The sequence below is a fragment of the Rattus norvegicus genome, chromosome 2 (assembly GCF_036323735.1).
Source record: "Rattus norvegicus strain BN/NHsdMcwi chromosome 2, GRCr8, whole genome shotgun sequence".
Classification (NCBI taxonomy): domain Eukaryota; kingdom Metazoa; phylum Chordata; class Mammalia; order Rodentia; family Muridae; genus Rattus; species Rattus norvegicus.
Genome location: NC_086020.1, coordinates 219,436,700 through 219,461,432, shown reverse-complemented (window position 1 = coordinate 219,461,432; position 24,733 = coordinate 219,436,700). Strand labels below are relative to the sequence as shown.

The window sequence follows — 24,733 nt, the reverse complement described above, 5'->3', positions numbered from 1 at the left end:
ACAAAATCTATGCAGTGACATCTCTGGACCTACATGTATGGACACCTCTGATACATGTGTGGACAGCAGCTATCCTTAGCCACACAGAGAGATTCCATAATCCCTTTCTTGCATTCTTAACTCTAAAGTCAGAACCACATGGCTGAAACTGACAAGTTATACTGCTTGATGGAGCTGAAACTTGGCCCCTTGCATCAGTTTTCTATTGTTGATGGTTTCTGTCAGCCTTTAAGATTTTCTTTAATTCGTTTTCACAAGTTGGAAGCTTTGCTGGCTGGGATCACGCCCCGAGGTCACCATTTCTTTATTCCACTTAGCATTAGATTTTTCTTTAAACCTTTCATTTCCTTGAAGACAGTTTTTGGCTCCTACATTTTATTTCCTGGTGTTCTTTTTCTGCTCAAACTACATTTTGGATTTCTTTTTGTCTAGCTTGCTCCTTTTCACTATAGACCTACGTAAACCTAGTTCTTGGTACTTCTGTCTTAGTTATTGTTCTATTGCTCTGAAGAGATTCTGTAACCATGACAACTCTTTAAAGAAAAAAGAAAACATTCAATTGGGGCTTCTTACAGTTTCAGAGGTTAGACCGTTATCATCATGGTGGGGAACTTGGCAGCACAGAAGCAGACATGGTGCTGGAGAAGCAGCTAAGAGTTCTACATCCTCATCCACAGGCATGAGAGATGAGAGAGAGGAAGGGGGGAGGGAGGGAGGGAGGGAGGGAGGAGGAGGGAGGGGGAGAGAAGAGAGAGAGAGAGAGAGAGAGAGAGAGAGAGAGAGAGAGAGAGAGAGAGAGAGGAAACTGGGAGACTGGGCTTGGCATAGTCTTTTGAAACCTCAAAGTCCACCAACAGTGACACACTTCCTCTAAAAAGGCCACACCTCCTAATCCTTCTAACCCTTTCAAAGTAGTCCATGTCCTAGTGAGTTAAGCATTCAAATATATGAGCCAATGTGGGTCGTTCTTATTCAAACAACCATAGTTACAATGATTAAAAAAATGGAAAGTTTGCTTTTATTTTTATAAGATTATAACACAGACATTAAAATATGTTATATTATTTGGACTTGTATTTCAATTACATGTGCATGTTAAGATTCGTTCTCTTGATGTCAATCATTTATATGGAGATAATTATAGGGAGATGAAAGCTGGATTAAAATTAGAAGTATAAATATGCGTTAAAACCACTGACTCTGGATAGGGTGCCATGATGAACAAAAGATATTATTCTACCCAAGTCTGTTTTTGTGAACCAACAACTTGTCTTACTTATAGAAAAGAAAATGGATTCAAAGTTTTTTTGTTTTTTGTTTTTCTTTAACTGGATAGTTGGTGTTTCAAATGTTATCCCCTTTCCCAGTTCCTTCCATCCCCTCTTCCCCCTGCTTCTATGACAATGCTCCCACTCCCACCCACACACTCCCACCTCAACACCCTGGCAGTCCCCTACACTGGGGAAACGAGCCTTCACAGGACCAAGGGCTTCTCCTCCTATTGATGCCAGACAATGCTATCATCTGCTACATAGGCTGGAGCCATGGGCCCCTCCATGTGTACTCTTTGATTGGTGGTTTAATCCCTGGCAGCTCGGAGTGGGGGGTCTAGTTGGTTGATATTGTTGTTTTTCCTATGAGGTTGAAAACCCCAGCAGTCCTTTCTCTAACTCCTCCATTGGGGTCCCTGTGCTCAGTCTGATGGTTAGCTGCAAGCATCCTCATCTGTATCAGTAAGGCTCTGGCAAAGCCTCTCAGGAGACATCCATATCAGGCTCCTATCATCAAACACTTCCTGGCCTCAGCAATAATGTCTGGGTTTGGTGGCTGCATAGGGGATGGATCCCTAGGTGGGGCAGTCTCTGGATGGCCTTTCCTTCACTCCATGCTCCACTCTTTGTCCCTGTATTTCCTCTCGGGAGTATTTTGTTCCCCCTTCTAAGAAGGACTGAAGCATCCACTCTTTGGTCTTCCTTCTTCTTGAGCTTCATATGGTCTGTAAATATTATCTTGGGTAGTCTGAACTTTTGGGCTAATATCTACTTATCAGTGAATGCATATCATGTGTGTTCTTTTGTGACTGGGTTACTTTATTCAGGCTATTTTTCTAGTTCCACCCATTTGCCTAAGAATTTGATTGTCATTGTTTTTGATAGCTGACTAGTACTCCACTGTGTAAAGGTACCACATGTTCTGTATTCATTCCTATGTTGAGGGACCTCTGGGTTCTTTCCAGTTTCTGGCTATTAAAAATATGGCTACTATGAACACAGTGGAGCATGTGTCTTTATTTTATGTTGGAGCATCTGTTGAGTATATGCCTAGCAGTGGTATAGCTGGGTCCTCAGGTAGGATTATGTCAAATTTTATGAGGGACAAGAAAGCTGATTCCCAGAGTGGTTTTGCCAGCTTGCAATCCCACCAGCAATAGAGGAGTGCTCTTTCTCCACATCCTTGCCAGCATCTGCTGTCACTTGAGTTTTTGATCTTAGCCATTCTGACTGATGTGTGAAACTCATGGTAGTTTTGATTTGCATTTCTCTGATGAATAAGGATGTTGAACATTTTTTTAGGTACTTCTCACCCATTTGATATTCCTCAGTTGAGAATTCTTTGTTTAGAATTTTTAATAGGGTTATTTGGTTCTCTGGAGTCTAACTTCTTAAGTTCTTTGTACATATTAGATATTAGCCCTCTATTGGATCTAGGATTAGTAAAGATCTTTTCCTAACCTGTTGGTTGCCATTTTGTCATATTGACACTGTCCCTTGCCTTACAGAAGCTTTGCAAATTTATGCAGTCCCATTTGTTGATTCTTAATCTTAGCGTAAAAGTCATTATTAGTGTTCTGTTCAGGAAATTTTCCCCTGTGCCTGTGTATTGGAGGCTCTTCTACTAGTTTGAGTGTATCTGGTTTGATGTGGAGGTCCTTGATCCAATTGAACTTGAGCTTTGTACAAAGAGATAAGAATGAATTAATCTGCATTCTTCTACATGCTGACCTCCAGTTGAAGCAGCACCATTTGTTGAAAATGCTATCTTTTTCCATTGGATGGTTTTAGCTTCCTTGTCAAAGACCAAGTGACCAAAAGTGTGTAGGTTTATTTCTGAGTCTTCAGTTCTGTTCCATTGATCTACTTGTCTGTCTCTGTACCGATATCATGCCATTTTTATCACCATTGCTCTACAGCATAGCTTGAGGTCAGGTGATTCCCCCAGAAGTTCTTTTATTGTTGACCAGCACATGGACAACAACATCACTGAAAAAATACTATTGGTTGCTTTTCTATCCTCAGGGCTTGGTAGAGCCTCATGAACCCCTCCATGGACCACAGAAGACTGCTAAATTTATGCAGATATTCTGAGAGTTTAAGAAGGCAAAACCATCTTATGCCCAAAAGAGAACATTCCATAACATTCCATAACATTCCATCACTTCTTTAAGCTCTTCCATTCATTCTGCCCCCTCTTTCTGAAGTGCTCACTGAGTCTTTTACAAGATATATGTGCCCCATTTATTTATGAACATTAAACAGTCATTTACTTTCAGCATGTTGACCAGAGTTAAGACTGCAGTAGATGTTCCCCACAGCAAAAATCAACTCCCCTGACTAAAGCTAAGCGCTGACACACTGAATGTGTTGAAATCAAGTGTTTAGATGGTAATTTGTCAGGGCCATTATATCAATTGAACAAAGAATCATCAATTCCTTCTCTGCTAGGGCTTAGGTCCTCACAGACTTTGACTAGGTTTATGAGAGCAGATATAAATTTCTTCCTGTGGAATGGGCCTCAAATCTGAGCAGAATGTAATTGGTTGCACCCGTACATTTGATCCACTATTACACCTCGGCATTTTGATAGTGCAGTATTAATGTCTTTATCTGAGCAGGAGTTTTGTTTATGATTTTCTTCTCCTCTTGATTTCTTCAGTATTTAATGAATCTAATTTGCATGTCTGTATATATTATTAATATTTAACAGAGCATTTCCTAATTCATAAAGATAATGCCCTTTAGTGGCATTCAGCATAACCACTGAAGTCCCATATAAGTTCTGAGACCCCTGCTGAATTAAATGTTTTGCTTAACTCTCAAGACTTTTGTCTGGCCTGGTGAACTGAGCATTGAAAAACTGTCTCTTGAAACTGCTCTTCATCTAGACTCTACCGGTCCCTGGTATTTATGGGGACCTCAGGTGGTGATAACCAAATGTCTCCGATTGTTCCCAGGAACCATTCAAGGACTGTTTTTCTTAATACTGCCTTAGATTATGCAATCTTTTTTTTTTTTTGCCAAGGAGGAATTGATAGTTAAATTACTGATTTTCTCTGTGTCTATGGTACTCAAACTGATCCCATCACTTCTCGAGCCTCACAAGCCAAGCCGTGAGATTCACTTACGTGTCTTATTTCAAATGCTTGCCCAATTTAAGTGTTGCAAAGGCAGATAGATCCATGGTTGTCGTAGTTTGTTTTCCTTGGCTATAATTAAGAATCCAATTTATATAATGTGTCTTTGATTTGTCTTCTATATTAATGTACCTGGAAAGCATCTTCTATCACTTCTGCCTCACTGTATCCCACTTCTCTCTCTGACTTTTCTCAATGGTTTAATTTTTAAGATCCAAGAGAAGGCTATTTAACTAAAACTAAATCTGCATTCCTCTTCTCTCAGTATATCCTCAGCCATGGGAATTAGAAGCCAACAACTCCATCTCCATGGTCCCTTATTTTCGCATTTCTCGCCAATCAGAAGCTACTGTACAGACAATATCCACAAGTCCCTTTCTCTTTGCATTTCTCCTCTCCCCTAAGCAAGTTCTTTTTTTTTTCTTTATTAATTTGAGTATTTCTTATTTACATTTTGATTGCTATTCCCCTTCCCGGTTTCCAGGCCAACATCCCCCTAACCACTCGACCTCCCCTTCTATATGGCTTCCCCTCCCCATCCTCCCCCCATTACCACCCTCCCCCCAACAATCACATTCACTGGGGGTTCAGTCTTGGCAGGTCCAAGGGCTTCACCTTCCACTGGTGCTCTTACTAGGCTATTTGCTTTATTTACTTTGCTACCTGACCCTGGAGCCCAGGGTCAGTCCATGTATAGTCTTTGGATAGTGGCTTAGTCCCTGGAAGCTCTGGTTGGTTGGCATTGTTGTTCATATGGGGTCTCGAGCCCCTTCAAGCTCTTCCAGTCCTTTCTCTGATTCCTTCAACGCGGGTCCCGTTCTCAGTTCAATGGTTTGCTGCTGGCATTCGCCTCTGTATTTACTGTATTCTGGGTGTGTCTCTCAGGAGAGATCTACATCTGGTTCCTGTCGGCCTGCACTTCTTTGCTTCATCCATCTTATCTAGTTTGGTGGCTGTATATGTATGGGCCACATGTGGGGCAGGCTCTGAATGGGTGTTCCTTCTGCCTCTGTTCTAAACTTTGCCTCCCTATTCCCTGCCAAGGGTATTCTTGTTCCCCTTTTAAAGAAGGAGTGAAGCATTCGCATTTTGATCATCCGTCTTGAGTTTCATTTGTTCTGTGCATCTAGGGTAATTCAAGCATTTGGGCTAATATCCACTTATCAATGAGTGCATACCATGTGTGTTTTTCTGTGATTGGGTTACCTCACTCAGGATGATATTTTCCAGTTCCATTCATGTGCCTATGAATTTCATAAACTCATTGTTTTTGATAGCTGAGTAATATTCCATTGTGTAGATGTACCACATTTTCTGTATCCATTCCTCTGTTGAAGGGCATCTGGGTTCTTTCCAGCTTCTAGCTATTATAAATAAGGCTGCTATGAACATAGTGGAGCACATGCCTTTGTTATATGTTCGGGCATCTTCTGGGTATATACCCAAGAGAGGCATAGCTGGGTCCTCAGGTAGCTCAATGTCCAATTTTCTGAGGAACCTCCAGACTGATTTCCAGAATGGTTGTACCAGTCTGCAACCCCACCAACAATGGAGGAGTGTTCCTCTTTCTCCACATCCTCGCCAGCATTTGCTGTCACCTGAGTTTTTGATCTTAGCCATTCTCACTGGTGTGAGGTGAAATCTCAGGGTTGTTTTGATTTGCATTTCCCTTATGACTAAAGATGCTGAACATTTCTTTAGGTGTTTCTCAGCCATTCATCATTCCTCAGCTGTGAATTCTTTGTTTAGCTCTGAACCCCATTTTTAATGGGTTATTTGTCTCCCTGCAGTCTAACTTCTTGAGTTCTTTGTATATTTTGGATATAAGTCCTCTATCTGTTGTAGGATTGGTAAAGATATTTTCCCAACCTGTTGGTTGCCTCTTTGTCCTAACAACATTGCCCTTGCCTTACAGAAGCTTTGCAGTTTTATGAGATCCCATTTGTCGATTCTTGATATTAGAGCATGAGCCATTGGTGTTTTGTTCAGGAAATTTTCTCCAGTGCCCATGTGTTCGAGTTCCTTCCCCACTTTTTCTTCTATTAGTTTGAGTGTATCTGTTTGATGTGGAGGTCCTTGATCCACTTGGACTTAAGCTTTGTACAGGGAGATAAGCATGAATTGATCTGCATTCTTCTACATGTTGACCTCCAGTTGAACCAGCACCATTTGTTAAAAATGCTATCTTTTTTCCACTGAATGGTTTTGGCTCCTTTGTCAAAAATCAAGTGACCATAGGTGTGTGGGTTCATTTCTGCGTCTTCAATTCTATTCCATTGGTCTATCTGTCTGTCTCTGTACTGATACCACGCAGTTTTTATCACTATTGCTCTGTAATACTGCTTGAGTTCAGGGATAGTGATTCCCTCTGAAGTCCTTTTATTGTTGAGGATAGTTTTAGCTATCCTGGGTTTTTTGTTATTCCAGATGAATTTGCAAATTTTTCTGTCTAACTCTCTGAAGAATTGGATTGGTATTTTGATGGGCATTGCATTGAATCTGTAGATCACTTCTGGTAAAATGGCCATTTTTATTATGTTAATCCTGCCAATCCATGAGCATGGGAGATCTTCTATCTTCTGAGGTCTTCTTCAATTCCTTTCTTCAGAGGCTCGACCTAAGTAAGTTCTTGTACCAACAGCTCAGCCTCAGTTGAACCATGCAGCTGATTCTGGATCATGCTTGTGACACTGAACCGTGCATGCTACTTTCAGGGATTATAACTTATTTTCTAGTTCAGCATCCACTGAGAGTGCATCCCTGTACTTACAAGACAGATCCTGTTTATCAGTGAAGCAAGACAATCCATATTACATAAAAGAAGACCACTCTGAGGTTCTCTTTGTGAACACTGTGCTCCCAGACATTTCAGATTTGGTTAGATGTCTTCTCATCCATCACAGGGAAAGACAAGAAGACATACCTGTTTATGCCACATGAGGAATGATGCCCACATTGAAATTGCCCTTAAGGATCTTCTATCCTCAGATAGCTTAGCTTTGATTGCATATCTCATGAGCCCATCAAAGACAATGTTTAGTACCTCCTCTAGAATCACCTTTGGCTCTGTGTTGGCTGTTTTGGGTGCCAAGTATTGCATTAAATTTTCCTTTGGAGATACAAACAATTATCTAGGCACTTCAGGTCAAGGACCAATCACAGTCCAAAGAAGTTATTTTACCAAATTCTAGCTTGGTGAAGCAATGCATTTAATTGGCATTGAATGACAAGAGTGTAGACAACTTGTGGGTGACTACACCACTGAAGAAAAGTCATCCCCTTGTATCCCAACAATTGTTAACTGCTTCACTATTCTAGGGGAGTGGAGGGGCCTAGTGAGCTCTTCCACCCCACATGAAAGGATGTTAATGGGCCAACGTGGGCACATCTGATGTGGATAATCACAGCTGCTGAGAGTTCAAGAGAGCAATGGTCATTTGATGCCTAGAGAATGCCATTCCACAATAGTTTATTTGCCCTGCTTGAGAAAAACATGAAACAGGTAACTGAGGAGAACATACACCTGATTCTCAAGCTATGTCAGCATCTGCACCCCTTTCTAAGATGTTTTTACATTACTACAGAGCAGCATAGAAATGTCATTACGTTCATTGGCACAGTTTGAGAGCAATAGAAGTTTTGGGGCTCAGTGTCCCTGTAACATAAAGTTTTAAGCATTTTAAATATTAACCAAACATCAAATGGATAGTTTGCAGATATGCTAAGATGTTAGCACATGTCTAACATGGGGAAGCAGATGTAATTATAGTGAAGGATATTAGAAACTAGAGGAGACATCAACCTAAACACTCAGCTGAGAAGCTGGCGATTAAGGAAATTATTATTTCAAGATGTATCAGTGACTCGATCATAGCAGTTTTAGCATGGGGAACACAATGAAGGAAAAACATTTGTAATAACTAGGTACTGGGCTACAGGGCTTTAATGGAGTTCTGTGAGTGAAACAAGTGTTGTGCCCAAGCTCTTTTGTGACTATTCCCACTTATGTAGCTTTAATGACCACCAAAACCTCAAAATATTTTAATTAAAAATTTGGCAATTCTGCCTGGGGAGATCCAATTGTTGGAACCGAAAACCTTTAGCTAGTCTATCTTTTTCAGGAGTCCCTCAGTCTTTTGCCCATCATTCCACAGAACAATATAAGGTTCATCAGCCAATTGTGTCTGTCGGTTGAACCAAACCTTTCAACAGTAGAAGTAGTTACCTCTTCAGACATATCTACCTACAGGCACAATAAGAGAGAACACCCCTCAGGAGTTGTGTGGGATGCTCACCTTACCCATTTTTTTCAAAACTAGACGGAGAACCGAAGACCTCAAGGCATCAAAACAAACCAAACTGGAAAGCCTATCTTTGATAGAATAAACAGATAAGACATGCTACTTTCTCCCTTGGGGATCAGCTGCCGCTCTAGGTGCAGATATAGGCTTTTTTTTTAGCTCTTCCATTCCCTTGACTTGGTCATCCCTCCGAACCCATTTACATTCCTTTGTGACTCCTCATTGCCTGCAGGTCCTCTAAGTGAAAAGCCTTAGCCACTGCCCTTGGCTTGGACCCATGTAGGATACCCGTGTCCTTCCTTCTACTCTTTCTTTATTCTTAGATATGTTGATGTCGCACAGCTCAGCACATTCTCACATCATGTCTCCGTCCTTTTGGTACCCGGCCACCATTCCTAGTGAGGGCAGAGTCCCATATTTCTTCTTTGATGTGTTCTTCAGACATTCCTCTGAGCACATCTCCGTTCTCTTAGGACTTGATGCCATTCATAGCTAGAACCAGGGTGTTCCTAGTTCTGTCTCTCTGCCTTTTTTCTTGGAGCCAGGTCCTGAATCTTGCTTAAGAGACTTCTGGAGTCAGCCCATTTTCTTTTGAATCTGTTAGCCTGTCATCCGTACCACCCACCACCAAGAGGGAAAATTCAAATGACTTAAAGAGAAGAAAATATTGAACTACAAATAGATGGTTGCTCCTCCCACTTTATTACACATAACATATACAACCATGTTATTCACAATATAATACACAGCCAGAACATGAATGCGAATGAGAGTTCAAAGCTTAAATGTCAAACTAACTCCATAATTAAGACTGAGCATTCAATGGTCACGGAGTTTTAAGACCTCGTGTAGTTATAAATCTCTGCTCAGAGAATGTCACAAAAGAGGGGACAGAAGAATGTAAGATTCAGCCAGAAGCCAGCCAGAAGGTCAACAGAATGATATTTCAAGTCAATACACAGCCATTAAAATCGCAAACTCTCCATAATCAATGATAACTGAGCTAGGTCTGCACAGCAGGGGCCCTCGGCAGCCAGGCATGGATGGATGGAGGGGGCCAAGGAGTCCCACATATCAGTGCTAAACCATTTGTTACTGAGAGATTCAGAGGCAGCAGAAATGATTTCCTTCAGTGTGTGTCCATTGCTGATCTGATTATCCTCGGTGGTCTGTGCAGATCATCTCTCCTTTGGAAAGCTTGGGTGTATTTCTAAGAGATGCCTTTGTCTGCATGTAGATGTGGAATGAGCTTAAATGTGTTACAGAATATCGAGACAAGGCACCGACCTGGGCCATTTTCCAATGCCCTTGGCTTCCATGCGGAACTCAGAGATGCACTTTCAGACAAGTGTGCAACTATGAAAACGCATGACTTGGATCTCCCATGATGTATGACTGTCATGCAACTGTCACCACTGCATCTGCCTGTGGAAGCAGAACTATATTTCCAGGGGCACGCTTTTTTGGGCTCTTCCTAAGCAGCAAAGCACCTCTGTGTCCCTGACACACCGGATTCTTTAGTGTGCATTTTTGTCTCAGCATCCCCGGAGGGTGCAGCCAGTCTGAGATGCAACTCAATCAAATACCATCTATGTGTTCTCTTCTATCCCAGATGTCAGTCCCACCGTGGCCAGACAGGAGGAAAGATGAGGATCAAAGTATGGGGTCTGCTTACTTATCCACAGAAGACCAGGAACAAAGTTCCCACAGAGTATTTTCAACTGAAAGGTAGTCTTACAATCCTAAGATACTATAGTGAGCCAAGATTAACTATTTCCCTACTATTTTAATCTGTATCTTCTTTGGATACTTTCAAAACTACAGACAAAATACAGAAATACTCTGCCTTTGATTAAATATGAAATAAGTCTATTTTACTATATATATTTAATGAGTTGCAATTTATACATTTTGTGCATATTATCACAATTTTATAAAATCTTTGAGATATTAGAATATGATGTTATTTTATACATGAAGTGAATGAGGTACAGAAAGGTGGAGTAACTTTTTGAAGGCCACACAGCCAGGAAGCAATAGGCTGAGGTTATAAATTCTGGCTTTCTGATCTCTAGAACCTAGAGCTTTGTCATCAGGTCCTGCTGTCATTTCCTGCATTTTATGGACTGAAGAGATCTAACTAGCCCTCTGCTGATGTTCAAATGAAGTGAAAGCTACCCCATGCTGTATTTAAACCCCAACAAGGTGTCTTTACATATTCCTCCGGCTTTGTGTCTTATCCCTGGTCATTGTAGACAAAAGAAGTTGGAGCATTCATTTTCCACCCTTAAACCTCTCATCCATATTGCGGGGGGAGACTTTGTCCTCTGGCTTCCTTCAAGAAATGTGAAAATTACCTCACCAATTACACACATATTCTGTCAAACTGCAGGAACAAGACATACTGTTATTAAAATAAAGACAGGTAAAAATGTTTATACCCAATGCAGTTGATTGTCTAGTGTCACAAACCACATAAGTTGAGTAATATTTAAATTTTAAGTAGTGCCGTAAATAAAAAATGTAATAGGGTGTTATGGTTTGAAGATGAAACACACCCCTTAGGCTGTTATACTGGAGTCTGATAATGGACTTCTGGGAGCGATTAGATCATGAATGCTGATTTCATGAATGGGATAACCTCTGGGTTAAGTGATGGGTTCATAATTTCATGCCATTGGTAGGTAATGCAGGTATTGAGATTGGTCTGCTTGGGAGAAGCAGGACACTGGCATGCTTTTGAAGGAGATGTCACCTCCCCTGCCCTATTATCTCCTCTATCAGACTCTCTGATTTCTGGTAGCCATTAATAAGATGATACATTCCACCATGGGCTCCATGCCTCATCACATCTACAGCTGAACATTGACACCTTGGAAACTGAGCCAAAATAAAAGCTTTTGTCTTTGAATGGTTCCTGCCAGGTATTTGTTACAATGTCACTTAAAGTCTGACTCAAACAAGGAGGAAACAGCAGAATGATGGAGGCAGAGTGTGTTAACACCTCCCAGTAATCTGGCACTCAGAACGTGAGTCAAGTGGATCATGAGTTTCTGGTTACCCTGAGCTACCTAGTGATACCTTGTCTCAAAAGAAACAAATTAGAGCCCAGCAGACTGCACTAGAAACTTTTTCTAGTTAGATAGCTTATTTGGGGTGGCCTGAAATTCACTATGTGGCCCAAGCTAGCCTCAAACTTACAGAATTCTACCTGCCACTACCTCCTGAGTGCTTTGATTACAGTCTTACTCTACCATGATCAGCTTGGTTAGATGGCTTTGGTGGTGAGAAATGAGGAGGAGGTGAAGAGGGTGACTGGAGGTGGGGATGAGGGTGGCTGGAGGTGGTGATGAGGGTGGCTGGAAGTGGGGAGGAAAGTGGCTAAAGGTAGGGATGAGAGTGGCTGGAGGTGGGGATGAGGGTGCCGGAGGTGGGGATGAGGGTGGCTGGAGGTGGGGATGAGGGTGGCTGGAGGTGGGGATGAGGGTGACTGGAGGTGGGGAGGAGGGTGGCTGGAGGTGGGGATGAGGGTGGCTGGAGGTGGGGAGGAGGGTGGCTGGAAGTGGGGAGATGCTACCACAGACAGATGAGGACAGTTTCAGCTTTGCTAAGGCTTACTTGGATGACACTAGCGCATAGGACAGAGGGAAGATGAGAACCTGCCTCTTATTTCAGTGACTTGGAAAATAGGAAAAGTTGGTACTCTTTAAGAAGATAAGAACCCTTAGAACAATCCAAGACATCCACTTTAAATATAAGGAATTTCTAATGAGCATCTCGTTAATGGCACAGAGAAAAAAACACAAGGCTGCAGCTTGGGTTTCAAACAAGGAAAGGGTTGGCCTTTCTTTCCCTGGAAATGTTCTGTATGTTCTTCAGATGCTCCCAGCTCTAACAAATGCTTACATTTTGTTACATATTACATACTGAAAGCTTTTGAAGAGTAAATTCAACACATAGTGATTTCTCCTTCAGATACTATGACACAATGCCAAAAGAAGAAGAAGAAGAAGAAGAAGAAGAAGAAGAAGAAGAAGAAGAAGAAGAAGAAGAAGAAGAAGAAGAAGAAGAAGAAGAAGAAGAAGAAGAAGAAGAAGAAGGAGAAGAAGAAGAAGAAGGAGAAGAAAAATACAAATGAAAGTTTTCAGGTCTAAATCTTTAAAACTATCCCCATCTATAAAAAGGTTTTGTTATATGCATTTGGCAATTAAAATTTAACTCTATGGAAATGTTGTTTAGTAATTCAGTAATTTAGTAATTTTAAGGGGTTTGCAACAGGTTTGCTTATTACTGAAGATTTGGATAACTACCAACCATTAACGATATTCGCTATAAAAGACACGGTGGAGTGTCAAGTCCTAATGATTGCACACTGCACTGTGGAAGGAAAACACAGGAGCATCCCTGCTACAGGAGCAAAGCACAAAGCCCCTCATGAAATAAAGTACTCCTGACGAGCTTCTGGGACCAGTATAAGAGGCAGATGCTCAAGAAGCTGTAAAAGTCACAGTGGTCTAAGTCACTCTGACACAAACTAACAGGACACTTTAAAGCCATGTGGTAAGGGCTGAGGAAATGGCTCCCTGCATTAAGTACTTGCCGTACAAGAATGGGAACCTGGATAGGAACCGGAGAGCACACATGAAGCTAGATGTGGTAACACAGGTCTATAATTTCAGCATTCCTGTGGCAAGGTGGGAAGCAGAAACATGAGGAATACCAGAAGGTCTCAGGCCAGCTGGCCTAGGTAGCATACCCCTCAGGGAATAGGAAAGCCAGCATTAAACAACGTGAATGTTGATTCCTACCACCTAGAGCTGTCCTTGGGCCTCTACATGCATGACACAGCATGAGTGTATGCAAACATGCATATCAAAGATATACTTTAATTTCATTTTCAAACAGTGAGTCTATGTATTTCCCTCCTGATGAACAGCTCCATTCCCTGAAACAGGTCATCAACATCTGCAGAATTATGCAACCAAGTACAGAGTACAGTCTTTCTCTTTCTCTTCGTGTGTGTATGTGTGTGTGTGTGTGTGTGTGTGTGTGTGTTGTACTGTGAAATGTATTTCAAAGGTAGTCAAGAAGAAGCTATACTCTTTTGCAGACTATGTATTGGTTCTGAAATTGCAAGTTGATTTTAAAGACTGCCAGACTGTCTTTCTGTGTTTTGAGTCTTGCACAAGTGCAGCCCAAGCCCGAGATGGGAACATTGATAAAGGTGCGCTTCTTGCCCTGTCGGGTTAGCACATTTCAGTGTTGTTTCCAGTTGATTTCCCATGGCATTACATAACAGGCTGCCCCGGGAAGATTTACCGCTTTGGTATACGAAGGCGTACTGCCTAACCTCGGCTCCTGCCTGCTATTTTCTCTCAGTGCCTATCAAACATATTTATTATCAGTACAGAAAGTGTGCCAAACAGCTGTAGAGTCTTCTTAAGACATTTTGAACAATTTTACGGAGCTACTGGTGCAAATAATAATTACTAACATGAACTAATAAAATAGATTTAGATCTTTTTACTATCATCAAGAATGCAATTCCCAACAGGAATGGACTCCTGCCCCTCCCCCTCCACACGCACCTTCAAAACTCCAACTCTAGCTTTTGCTTCCCCACCAGTGTAAGTGCTAATCCAAAGGTCTCCTTTGACTGGAGTGCTCACACCTCCTCACTGTGCTCCCGGCCATCTTCTTCTTGAATCAAGCTAGGTGGCTTCGTACATAATGACATAGATCTATTCCTTTCGAACAGGGCAGAGAAGCCAAATGTGGACTCAATCTAATTATTGACAATTGACAATTGACCAAGCATAGTGTTTAAAAAATGCTACTGTATAATAAGTCATAGGTAATACATATATGAATAATATACCTATAGTATATGTATTAGTCATTTGTCTGCTGCTGTAACAAAATTCCCAACAAAAGCAAAGGCTCATTTTGCCTCACACTTGGTGAGCCTCATCCATCATGGCTGGGAGTTTAATTGGTGGGAGCTTGAGGCAGTTGGTTGCATTGTGTCCATAGTCGGGAAGCAGGGGATACACATGTTTCCTCAGACACTTTCTGCTTTGTATTCAGTCCAAGATCCTGATGTAGAAATCTCTATGTCCATATTCAAGGTGTATCTTCCCCACCTTCCCGCCAGGATTAACTGTAACAAGACAAACCATCACCGGTGTGTACAGAGACTTGTCTCCTGGATGATCCTACATCTTGGGAAATTGAACCGACGTGGTACATACATAAGATGCACGTGTGTTAGTTTATTCTCTCAGCCATCATACAAACCAAATACTATGGCACGTATCTTCAATGTGTGACAGCCAAGGTTACTCATTCCCCATGATGGAAGCTAAGTAGCGATGGAGCTAGACTGCACCCCAGGCTTTTAGATTACAAGTAGTTTCACTGTGTAGTATTTTAATGTTCTGCTCAAGCTCAAAACTATAGAGTAAGACCTTGGGGATGCATAAGGAAAAGTTACGTTTAAAAGACAATAGAAGAGGTTCATGCTATAAATGATATGGCTATAGGCATGGCACAGTAGGAAGCAATAGTCCTTCAAGTTGCAAAACGATCAGTTAAAATAGAACTAAAGAGAACTAGGTTTAAAAATTACACTTACAAGTATTTGTAAAATGATATCTCAATTGTTTTAAATGCAATATGATTTTGTTGCCTGAACCAAAAAGAAGCAGCAACTATCTTGACATAGAATGCAAAATACAAACATGGCTCATACATGTATGCCTGAACATATATGCATCACAGGTGTAGACTCAGAAGTTGACTTTGGATGTCTTCCTCAATGACTACGCACCTTAATGTTTTAGTAAGTCTCCCATTGACCCTGGAGCTCAGCAATTTGGCTAGACAGAGTGGCCAGCCAGGTTCAGGGTTTCTTCTGTTTTGACTTCTCCAGCATTGAGATTCCAAAATGTGTGCCACTGTGTTCTACCTTTCCACAGGCCCAGGGCACCATACTCAGGGCTTCATGTGTACACAGCAAGCATTTTTATCAACTGAGCCATCATTTCCTCTCCCAGGAAAATCTCAGTGGATAACAAAATGTCAATCCTGTGTGACTACATAAATAGTCTTGATTTTGTAAATACAAAAAAAAAAACACCTCAAAACTTTAAAACTATAAAAGTGTCCTAAAAATATCCATCTCAGCAGTGATTGAAATGACAAAAGAAAGCAGTGTGGGGAGGAATAGATAAGATTCCCGCTGAGGTAGCTCTTCTGCTACAAGCCTGCGCTACAAACCCATAAGGTTCTTCATGGGCATGAGAGTAGCCACTGTAAAGTGGGATTTCATTTATAGTCACATCACAGAATAAGATTACTTTCGTTGACTATGAGATTAGGGCCTTTCCCACAAATGTGTATTTTATAGCTACTGTTGGGCGTAAGCAATCATAGCTTAAAACTGGAAGCAAACACACAGAAACCACCCAGCTGATTCAGACAAGAGGCTCTTAGGCAAGTCACTCTTCATTTGCCCACGTCAAGATAAGCAGTGTTAACATTTTCATTATTCATCAATAAAACAAGAAGGATGAAAAGAACAGGAAGGCACCACATGTGATAAATGCCAAATAAAATGTTTGGGAAAAGTGAACGTAGGCGTCAGGTGAGGATTAAAAGCAGCAGATCCCTGGGTCAGTCAGTTAAAAGGCTGAGCACATTCGTCAGAGGATTCTATAGTGTTCAGTGTGTGTGTTAATTATAGACCTAAGGGAATCCTGACACGGGTAATATAAACACCCAACCTGTATCATGTATCACCACCAACTATTATAAACTAAACCCAGAAAAACAATGTTTTCTTCCCAGCATTAAAAAAATGTATGAAATTTGGGGTCATGGTACCAGGCTTCCAAGGAGAATTCTCAACCTAATAGTAGACTCGTCAAGTAAAACTTTCAGTAAATACTGACCCGAGGACATAAATCAAGAAAATACGTTTTATTCCTACTTTTTACTGTGTAGAAGATACAGTATTCACACCAATTGACTGAGATGGAAAACCTCTTATTGAGAATACGGTGTTGGGTTGTCTTTTTGTTTGTTTGTTTGTTTGTTTGTTTGTTTGTTTGTGGGAATGCAGCTGTCAAACTATATAGTGCTGTTGAAGCTAAAGGAGCACATGACTGCATGTGAGCATCCATAGCTCTGCAACATGCAGCACATTCATCCCCACGCATGCTCATGGGACAGAGCGGCTCTTTACTACATGTTATCAATAGAAATGCATGCTATACACAGAGCACTCGACAACAGTTCTGTTCACTCATTGCAAGATAATCCAAATTCAGTAGAATCAAGAAAAGAAATGAAGAGAAATAGATGGCATTTGGGCTCTGCCTTGCCACACTCGATAGCGTGCATGGAAAGAAATCAGCAGTGTGGGACCCGTTTATAATCATACCATGCCACTGATTCCTGAATGTATTAGCAGCCATCAAACTATCCAAGTGTATAATGAAATGCGGAATACATCCTGTTCCAAAGGAGGCAAGACAGGAGTGAATACATAATTCAGACCATAAATCAAATATCTGAAAGTCATGGGTGAAATCTAGTCCTGGAAATTGTCTCAATAAAAAGTCTGAATTTATATTTTCATTTAATATTGATGTTAAGATATTTCAAGCTCAAAATGAATGCCTGTGTTTTTAAAATGATAGCACCAGAGAGTGAAGCAGCTTTGGGGCAAAGCTGTGGAAACTTCTGCCTCTTTCCTTGGCACCATCCCCTTCCGGGACCTCCAGGTTCATGCAGCTTTGATGGCTGAGCAGTTAGGACCACTGACTAGTCTTCCAGAGGTTCCATGTTCAATTCCCAGAGTCCTCATGGAATCCACAACTGTCAATAACTCCAGTCCCAGGTGATCTGGCACACGCCCCCCACCACTCAGGCATACCACCAATACTACATGAAGTAGAGACAAATATTCTTAAAAAAGAGGAGAAAAATATTATAGAGTAAGATATTTGGGCTGAATTTTATTAAGAAATTGGTCTCTTTCATCTTTTTTAAGTTTAGATTAAAATTTTATATGGTATATAAAAGTTTAAGTTATATATGAGATATCATTTTATGTAATATATACATGTATGTATTTGTATGTATATATCATGATTAAATAAACAAGTATAACTCAGTCATCAAATATTTATCATTTCTTTGCATTGGAAACAATGAAAACACTTCTATTTGAAATAGGTAGACAGACAGAGAGAGACAGAGAGACAGAGACAGAGACAGAGACAGAGACAGAGAGACAGAGAGAGAACTAAGTGTTGCTCTGCTTTTGCTGCATTATATGGTCATTCTATTTGCAATTCTCCTCAGAAAAGCCCGTGTGGTCTTATTTACATCCTCACTAATCGTCACAACTATCTCCTGCTTTCTAAACCCTCACTAGTACTTGTCCACGTAAAGCAACCAAGGCTGGGGCATGACATATGTATGTGGTCTATATGCACGCTGTGTGCAAGTGCGAGGCTGGAGGAAGAAAGTTAAATGCTCTCCCAGTCTATCGCTCTCCTCATGCCTTTGAGAAAAGAGCTAAGCTGAGCCTCAGAGGCTCTTCTGTCTTCCCCTCCCAAAATGTTGCGGTGTCAGGTGCCCATGTCCACTGCTGGATTTTATGTGAGTGCTTGGGATCCAAGCCCAGGTCCTCAAGTCAATATAGCAGGTACCCACTGCACTGCGCCATCTCCCCAGAAACCCAAGGACACTTTTATATGAAGTTAATGGAAAATTACCTGAAGGATCATTTAGTTTAGATTAACTGAAGTATATAGTGTGGATTTCAGCAATGTCTGTGCCCGGTTAAGCTATTATTAGTCATAGGAATGTTTCGTAAGTCCTCCTACTCAAAATTTACAGAGCCAGATGTAGCACCACTCTATAAATAAGTCATTCAAGACTAAACATGTAAATATGTGCACATTACAAAAGACAGAAGAGAGGAGAGGAGGCATGAGATAAAAGAAAGGGGGTGGGGAAAAGGGAGAAAGAAAGAAGAAAGAAAGAAAGAAAGAAAGAAAGAAAGAAAGAAAGAAAGAAAGAAAGAAAGAAAGAAAGAAAGAAGGGAAGAAAGGGAGGAAGGAAGAAGGGAAGAAAGGAAAGAAGGGAGGAAAGAAGGAAGGAGCTTTCAGTTAGATTTTGATCATTTCCCAATCACCACACAAAGTTCTTGCCAATGCCAAACAGGATCTTCATTCTCTCAGTCAGGAAAAGGGTGCGCTCAAAACTACAGCTCAAAACGCTAAGCTCCTCAAACAGTTTCTGTCTAAGAACGATGTTAGATGCTCCCGTGAACCCTGTTTGCAGGACACAGGGCAGTGCTGCTCCAACTGGAATGTTTCTGAGTGAAATCACTCAAGTTCTGCATGCCAGCACATTGGATCATGTCGGAACACATCTGAATCACTGTGACCTGATGGAATCTGCAGGTTTCAGTTGGAAAAATCATGTGAAGTTGATCTGACCTCCGCAAGCCCGTACACAGAAACGATTGGGCAGCAACGCTCCTCGTGTAGCCTTCACCTGGGCAATGCGTGGAGCACCAGGTGTGGTTTCCCGTCTATTAAATCAAGGCTTCTGATTTGGGGCCAAGAATGGCAACATTCTTAGTGTCTTAAATTTATTCATAAAAGTCTTATTAATAACTAGTAGGGTAGGCCTTTGCACCACATTCGACCTTCTCTACTTAGCCAGATCCTGTAGTCCTTTGCCAGTGTCTGAATAGTGAATTACTCCAAATCTCACCCCTTGTACATTCCTCTCTACTTAGCCAGACCCTGTAGTCCTTTGCCAGTGTCTGAATAGTGAGTTACCCCAAATCTCACCCCCTGTACATTCCTCAAGCCCCCATATCTAGTAGAATCCCACATTCAGTGCACTGTCCTAGTCCAACCACACTTACTTGCATTTCTCCTACCCTCCATTCTGTCTAGTACATACTCCGACCCACCGACTTCTGCTGTGCTACACCCAAATTCTTAGTCCAGTGTCTATTCAGGTGAGTCTAACTGATCCTGCTCTTTGCATTCCCTCCCTAACCCCGGATCTACCCTCACACTCCAGTCTTAAACCTGCACGCAATGCAGATCCTGCATGGCAGCCCAGCAGCCTGTGTCCACCTGACTTCATTCCACCTAAGACACATCTAACCTTTATTCAGACCCAGCTGAGGCCACATATCCCATGTTCTGCCCCAACCTGCTTTATACACCAGGCACAGAAGCTCACAAAAATGCCCAGCTCCCCTCTTCAAATTACAAGCAACAGGAAAGACCAAGGCAGTGAGCTGCCCATTAAATGTTTACCAATGAGACTTTGCTTGATGAGTCCCAGAGCACAGAACTCAAAAGAACAATCATAAACTCCATGGAAAAACTCAAAGTGCTTAAGGAAGATACAAAGAAACAGCTCAGTGAACTTAAAGAAAAATAAGTGTCCAGGGGACGTCCAAAAACTATTAGGATACAAACCAAATAAAGGGGAATGAAGAACATTCTTCTGTTAATGAGAAATAAATAACAATAACGAAGAAAACAAAAATAGATCATGATATATTAAGAAGAATATAGCAATTTTGATATGTAATGGATAGATAATTCAATGTTTCGAAGTCACTAAATGAAAAATACGTCTATGCAGGCTTTATAAATGGATCACTGCGCATGTTAAGTTCTAGAATAAACCTTAGAAATACATTGAGAAAGACGTTTTTCTGCCAAATTTAATAAAAAAATACTGATGTGAGCAAAGTAATTCCAAAACAGATAGCAATCCTTACAGCACGGACTTGTGTGAGGAGAACCAGATGGTACAATGGTTGGACAAGGTCACTCACTGAGTCTGTAACCATTAAATGCCATGCAATCTGAAAGTTGATCTCTTTTCCAAACTTGACCATAGGCCTAAACTTTACATGAAATTCCTAAAAGGGCAAGTAGATGTTTTCAGATATGTATTTTTTCACAAACCATTCTGAGAAAAACAAAAGTACCATAGCCAGAGAAAGAGTGCGGAGGCCAGTCATGAAAAAGATCTAAATAGAGGTAGAGTTACTTAATTAAAGTATCCTACGATCACAGGAATTTTGAAATATTATGAAATCATAATCATTTTCCTTGCTTTGGATAATTGCTCCCTTCTAAAGCCAACTTTTAAAATTGTTATATTGGAATGCTTTTGTGAGGAATGCTCAGAAGATTGTAGAATTTAAGTTTCATACATCACAGAAATCATCATTCACACCTAGGCTTTGGAATTAAAAAGAGGCAGACAGTGGTGATACACGTGCTTAATCCCAACACTCATGATGTAGAGGTAGGCAGATCTCTGAGTCTGAGGCCAGCCTGGTCTACAAAGCAAAGGGTGATTACACAGAGAAGCCCTATCTCAAAAAACAAAAAAACAAACAAACAAGAAATTAGAAATCCTAAAATAGTTTCAATTCTCTGTTCATCAAATCCCAGGTGAGATGACGATAAGTTTTAACGAGCCCACTTCTATCCCAGACTCTTGGAAAGATTAAACACACATGCTTGCACACATCATAATATATAACGTTTCATAGTAAAAGAATATTACTTGTCTTAACACCACTGCCTTTCTTTTTAAAACAGTGGTTGCACAGGAAGTAATACTACACCTATATTAAATGTGATTATATAATAGGCTTACAACACACAAGTTAATGTAAACATATAGGAGGCTTTTCCAACAGTAAAATGTCAAGTGTGGCCATGGGTAATTATAGGAAATCATCAGGTAATCACATGATCACATGAAATTAACTCTGGAAATTTGAAGCAAATTGGTCTTTTACAAAATGGACCTGAAGTTTTGCTGAAGAAATTAGATTATTTTTCTCCTGACCCCAGATCTTGAGGAACACTCACTTTGCCTAGAAGCACAACAAGAAAATCCTGAAGAAAATGCAGGCCAACAATGCAAATGCAGTGAGTGCGTGCGCAGAGGCCATTAGGCCCTTGTGAAGCCTCATGCCATCAAGCCCAAGATGCCAAAGGGCCCACAGCCCAAGCTAAGCTGTCTGGCTTTCATCTCTCGCCCTGGCTTAGGAAGAGGATTCAAAGCTACATGGTCAAGGGTCGTAGGCTCTGCCAACCAAAGCAAAAGGTTCAAACCGAGGCGGAGGTCGAAGCTCCAGTAAGGCCCAGGCTTCAGTTCCAGCTCAGGCTCCCAGAGGTGCCCAGGAGTCTGTGAAGACGTCATAGAAAAAGCTTCTGACTCCTGTGACACGCCTACCTACATACAATTTACAGATTACTAGTGTCTTATGATGTTTGTACAAATAAACTTGAGGCAAGATCTGTTGAGAAGAGAGAGAGAGAGAGAGAGAGAGAGAGAGAGAGAGAGAGAGAGAGAGAGAGGAGTTACTCAGTTAATCTTGCCCATAAAAATAATAAAGGGGGATATTTGGAAAAAATATAAAATAATAAAAGATGTGTTACATATGCCAGTGATTTTCACTTACACAGCAAAAAAGGCGTAAGTAACTCGTGGAACATAAGTCAAACGCATGTCGCGATTTCACAGTTCGAACGACCAGCCCCACAGACCTCAGTGCAGTCAGCCAGCGCCCGCTCTGCATCTGCGTTGCCGTTTCCCATGTCCCGCTCGCTTCGTGTTTTATTATAGTCCACTTCTGCTCCTTCACCCCAGTCTCCTCGCCTGCTTCCCACCACCAACATATTTTAGCATCTGCTTGTGTGCCGTGTGCTATGGAATTCTCGCTTTATATGCATTTCCTAAGGGGGAGAAGATTCGATACCTATGATAATAGAATAGTAATTTTTTAATATCATACCTGTTGACATATAGCTCAGCAATTGTTTTTGTTATCATATATATATATATATATATTCATTCATAACTTGAAGTAAAATGTTTTCAGTTACAGTGTGTGTAAGGCTACTACTACAAGTAAGATCCAATTATAGTATAATCTAATTCATACTGGCCCGATCTTACTTCTCACGTATGCAAATTCAGCTGAAAAGTTCATCTACGTGGTAGCTGTGCACTACAAGGGCCTCAGGGAACAATTTGCAATTGCACCCGCATCAACCAACCCCAAGGGGAACTTCATAGGAACTGTTGTCCTCTACCTTAGGTAGCAACATGGGTGCTTTGACTCCTCCGTTTGAGGATGGTCACCTGTTTCTGTCAAAGACAGCAGCAAATTAGAAGGACTAAAATAAAAGGACAGAGACTGCATCCATTTTATCCCTTGGCTCCTGCACTGAGCGCTACGTGCTTACATTCAGAAGCAAAGTTGTACTGTGTGGTCCTCTAAGCTGCGGTTCTGAACCCGTGAGCTGCAACCCATTTGGGTTGAACGATCCTTTCACAGGAGTTATCAAAAACATCAGAAAACACAAATATGTGTATTACAATCCACAACGCTAGCAAAATTACAGTTATGAAATAGCAATAAAAATAATTTTATGGTTGGGGTCACCACTGCATGAAGGACTCTATTAAAGGGTCACAGCACTGGGAAGGTAGAACACCATTGCATTATTCCATAGGTCGATGGCAGGTGACAGCAACAGAAGTTGGAGAAGAGAAGACATGAAAATACCCCCACAGCAACAATTATAAAAGCAAATGAGACTTTTAGGGACAGGAGGGAAACCCGTCTCCCTTGTTCATCGCTCCAAAGGCTAATTAGAAAATTAAACTTCTGAGATAGAGGAATATAGAGTTCATAGGAAAAAGACAATTTTTCCACAACGCAGGTATACTTGCATATGAGTGGTGGTTATTCAGAGGGCTAATGCACTTTCCTTTAATGTTTCCGATATACAAAACATGCCTATGGCCTAACTGCTCTCTCCAACATGAGTCTGTGAATGCTTTCTCGCAGGAGCAAGAGGCAGTGTCTCACACTATTCACCCTCTGAGCTGTAGGACTGAACGCCTGCATCTTCCTCGCTGCTAAAGGAGACAGCTGAGGCAGCAGACCCAAGCCGACATAAAACAGCATGGGGACAGGGAGGTTTGGACTCTGGTACTGATGTAAACTAGTCTGCGTGTTCTCATGCTTCAGGGGATGAGGGGAGGAGAGAGTATAAATAATGTTTTGATGTTGAGAAATAAAGTATTCTTTCCTGTCATCTCTAATTTTTCTCTCCAGGACTGCAAGAAAGGAGTCAAACCGAAAGCCAGAACTGGAGAGGAATCCCCGCGAGTCTTCCGCCAGCAAAGTGGGCCGTGTGCACCTGGGAAGCATCCTTTCTGGAAGGACAAGCACTGCTGGGGGGAAGTTCATCGGGAACAGTCAGAATAATCTGAGAAAAGAGTAAATTCTTATACAAGCTCAATGAATTTAAACCCTCCTCATGTTGGGTAATTTGGAGTAGACTGAGCCAGTTCCAAACCACAGTATTTCGGCTTTAGCATGATCTTGTCTGGTAATGATTTAAATTTGATAGCAAGCCAAAATTCCAACTTTTTTTTTACCTCTCCCCCCAAATTGATGTAGAGAGCTATGAATTTATCATACACTGAAATCATTTTTATATTGCCGTCTAACTATTTTTATAGACGGATCGTATTTTCAAGAAAAAGAAACACTGATTTCATGTCCGTATTTTCCATTGGTAGAACCCATGACGAATACCTAGCTTTCTGATGGCTAGCTTTTGACTTCTTTCTTCCCGGTAGTAGAAAGTAATGTGACTCTATCTGTGGCTCAGAAGGGCCCCATGCATGGCATAGCACAATTTTGAAAAGAGACAGATGGAAAGAGTTTATTCTTAGTGTGAAAAGCTATAATTTATTCCTCAGTAAACAAATAAATTAAAGACCATTCACATTTGGATTTGACCAGAAACAAATGTGAGAGGCCTTCCCTGGGGTGTGATGGTAGCTTTAGGGTCCTTTTAAGTAAACAAAACTTGAGCCTACCATTGACATTGGTATTTGGTGCATAATAAAGAGGGGGAGGTCGTGATCC

At 41.2% G+C, this 24,733-nt stretch overlaps 1 protein-coding gene across 2 annotated transcripts; it reads left to right on the top strand.

Annotated features, from left to right (window-relative positions):
- Window positions 1-554: 554 nt before the first annotated feature.
- Window positions 555-24,111, top strand: LOC120101100 (histone H3.v1-like). 2 transcript variants are annotated; one of them, XM_039104066.2, is made up of 3 exons: window positions 555-677; window positions 10,325-10,440; window positions 23,912-24,111. In XM_039104066.2, exons 1-3 carry the CDS (start codon window positions 633-635, stop codon window positions 24,078-24,080), a joined length of 330 nt encoding a protein of 109 aa, XP_038959994.1. In that variant the 5' UTR covers window positions 555-632; the 3' UTR covers window positions 24,081-24,111. The 2 variants fall into 2 exon arrangements, with proteins under 2 accessions (XP_038959994.1, XP_038959995.1); XM_039104067.2 differs by lacking the exon at window positions 23,912-24,111 and adding an exon at window positions 12,688-12,941.
- The last annotated feature ends 622 nt before the right edge of the window (window positions 24,112-24,733 follow it).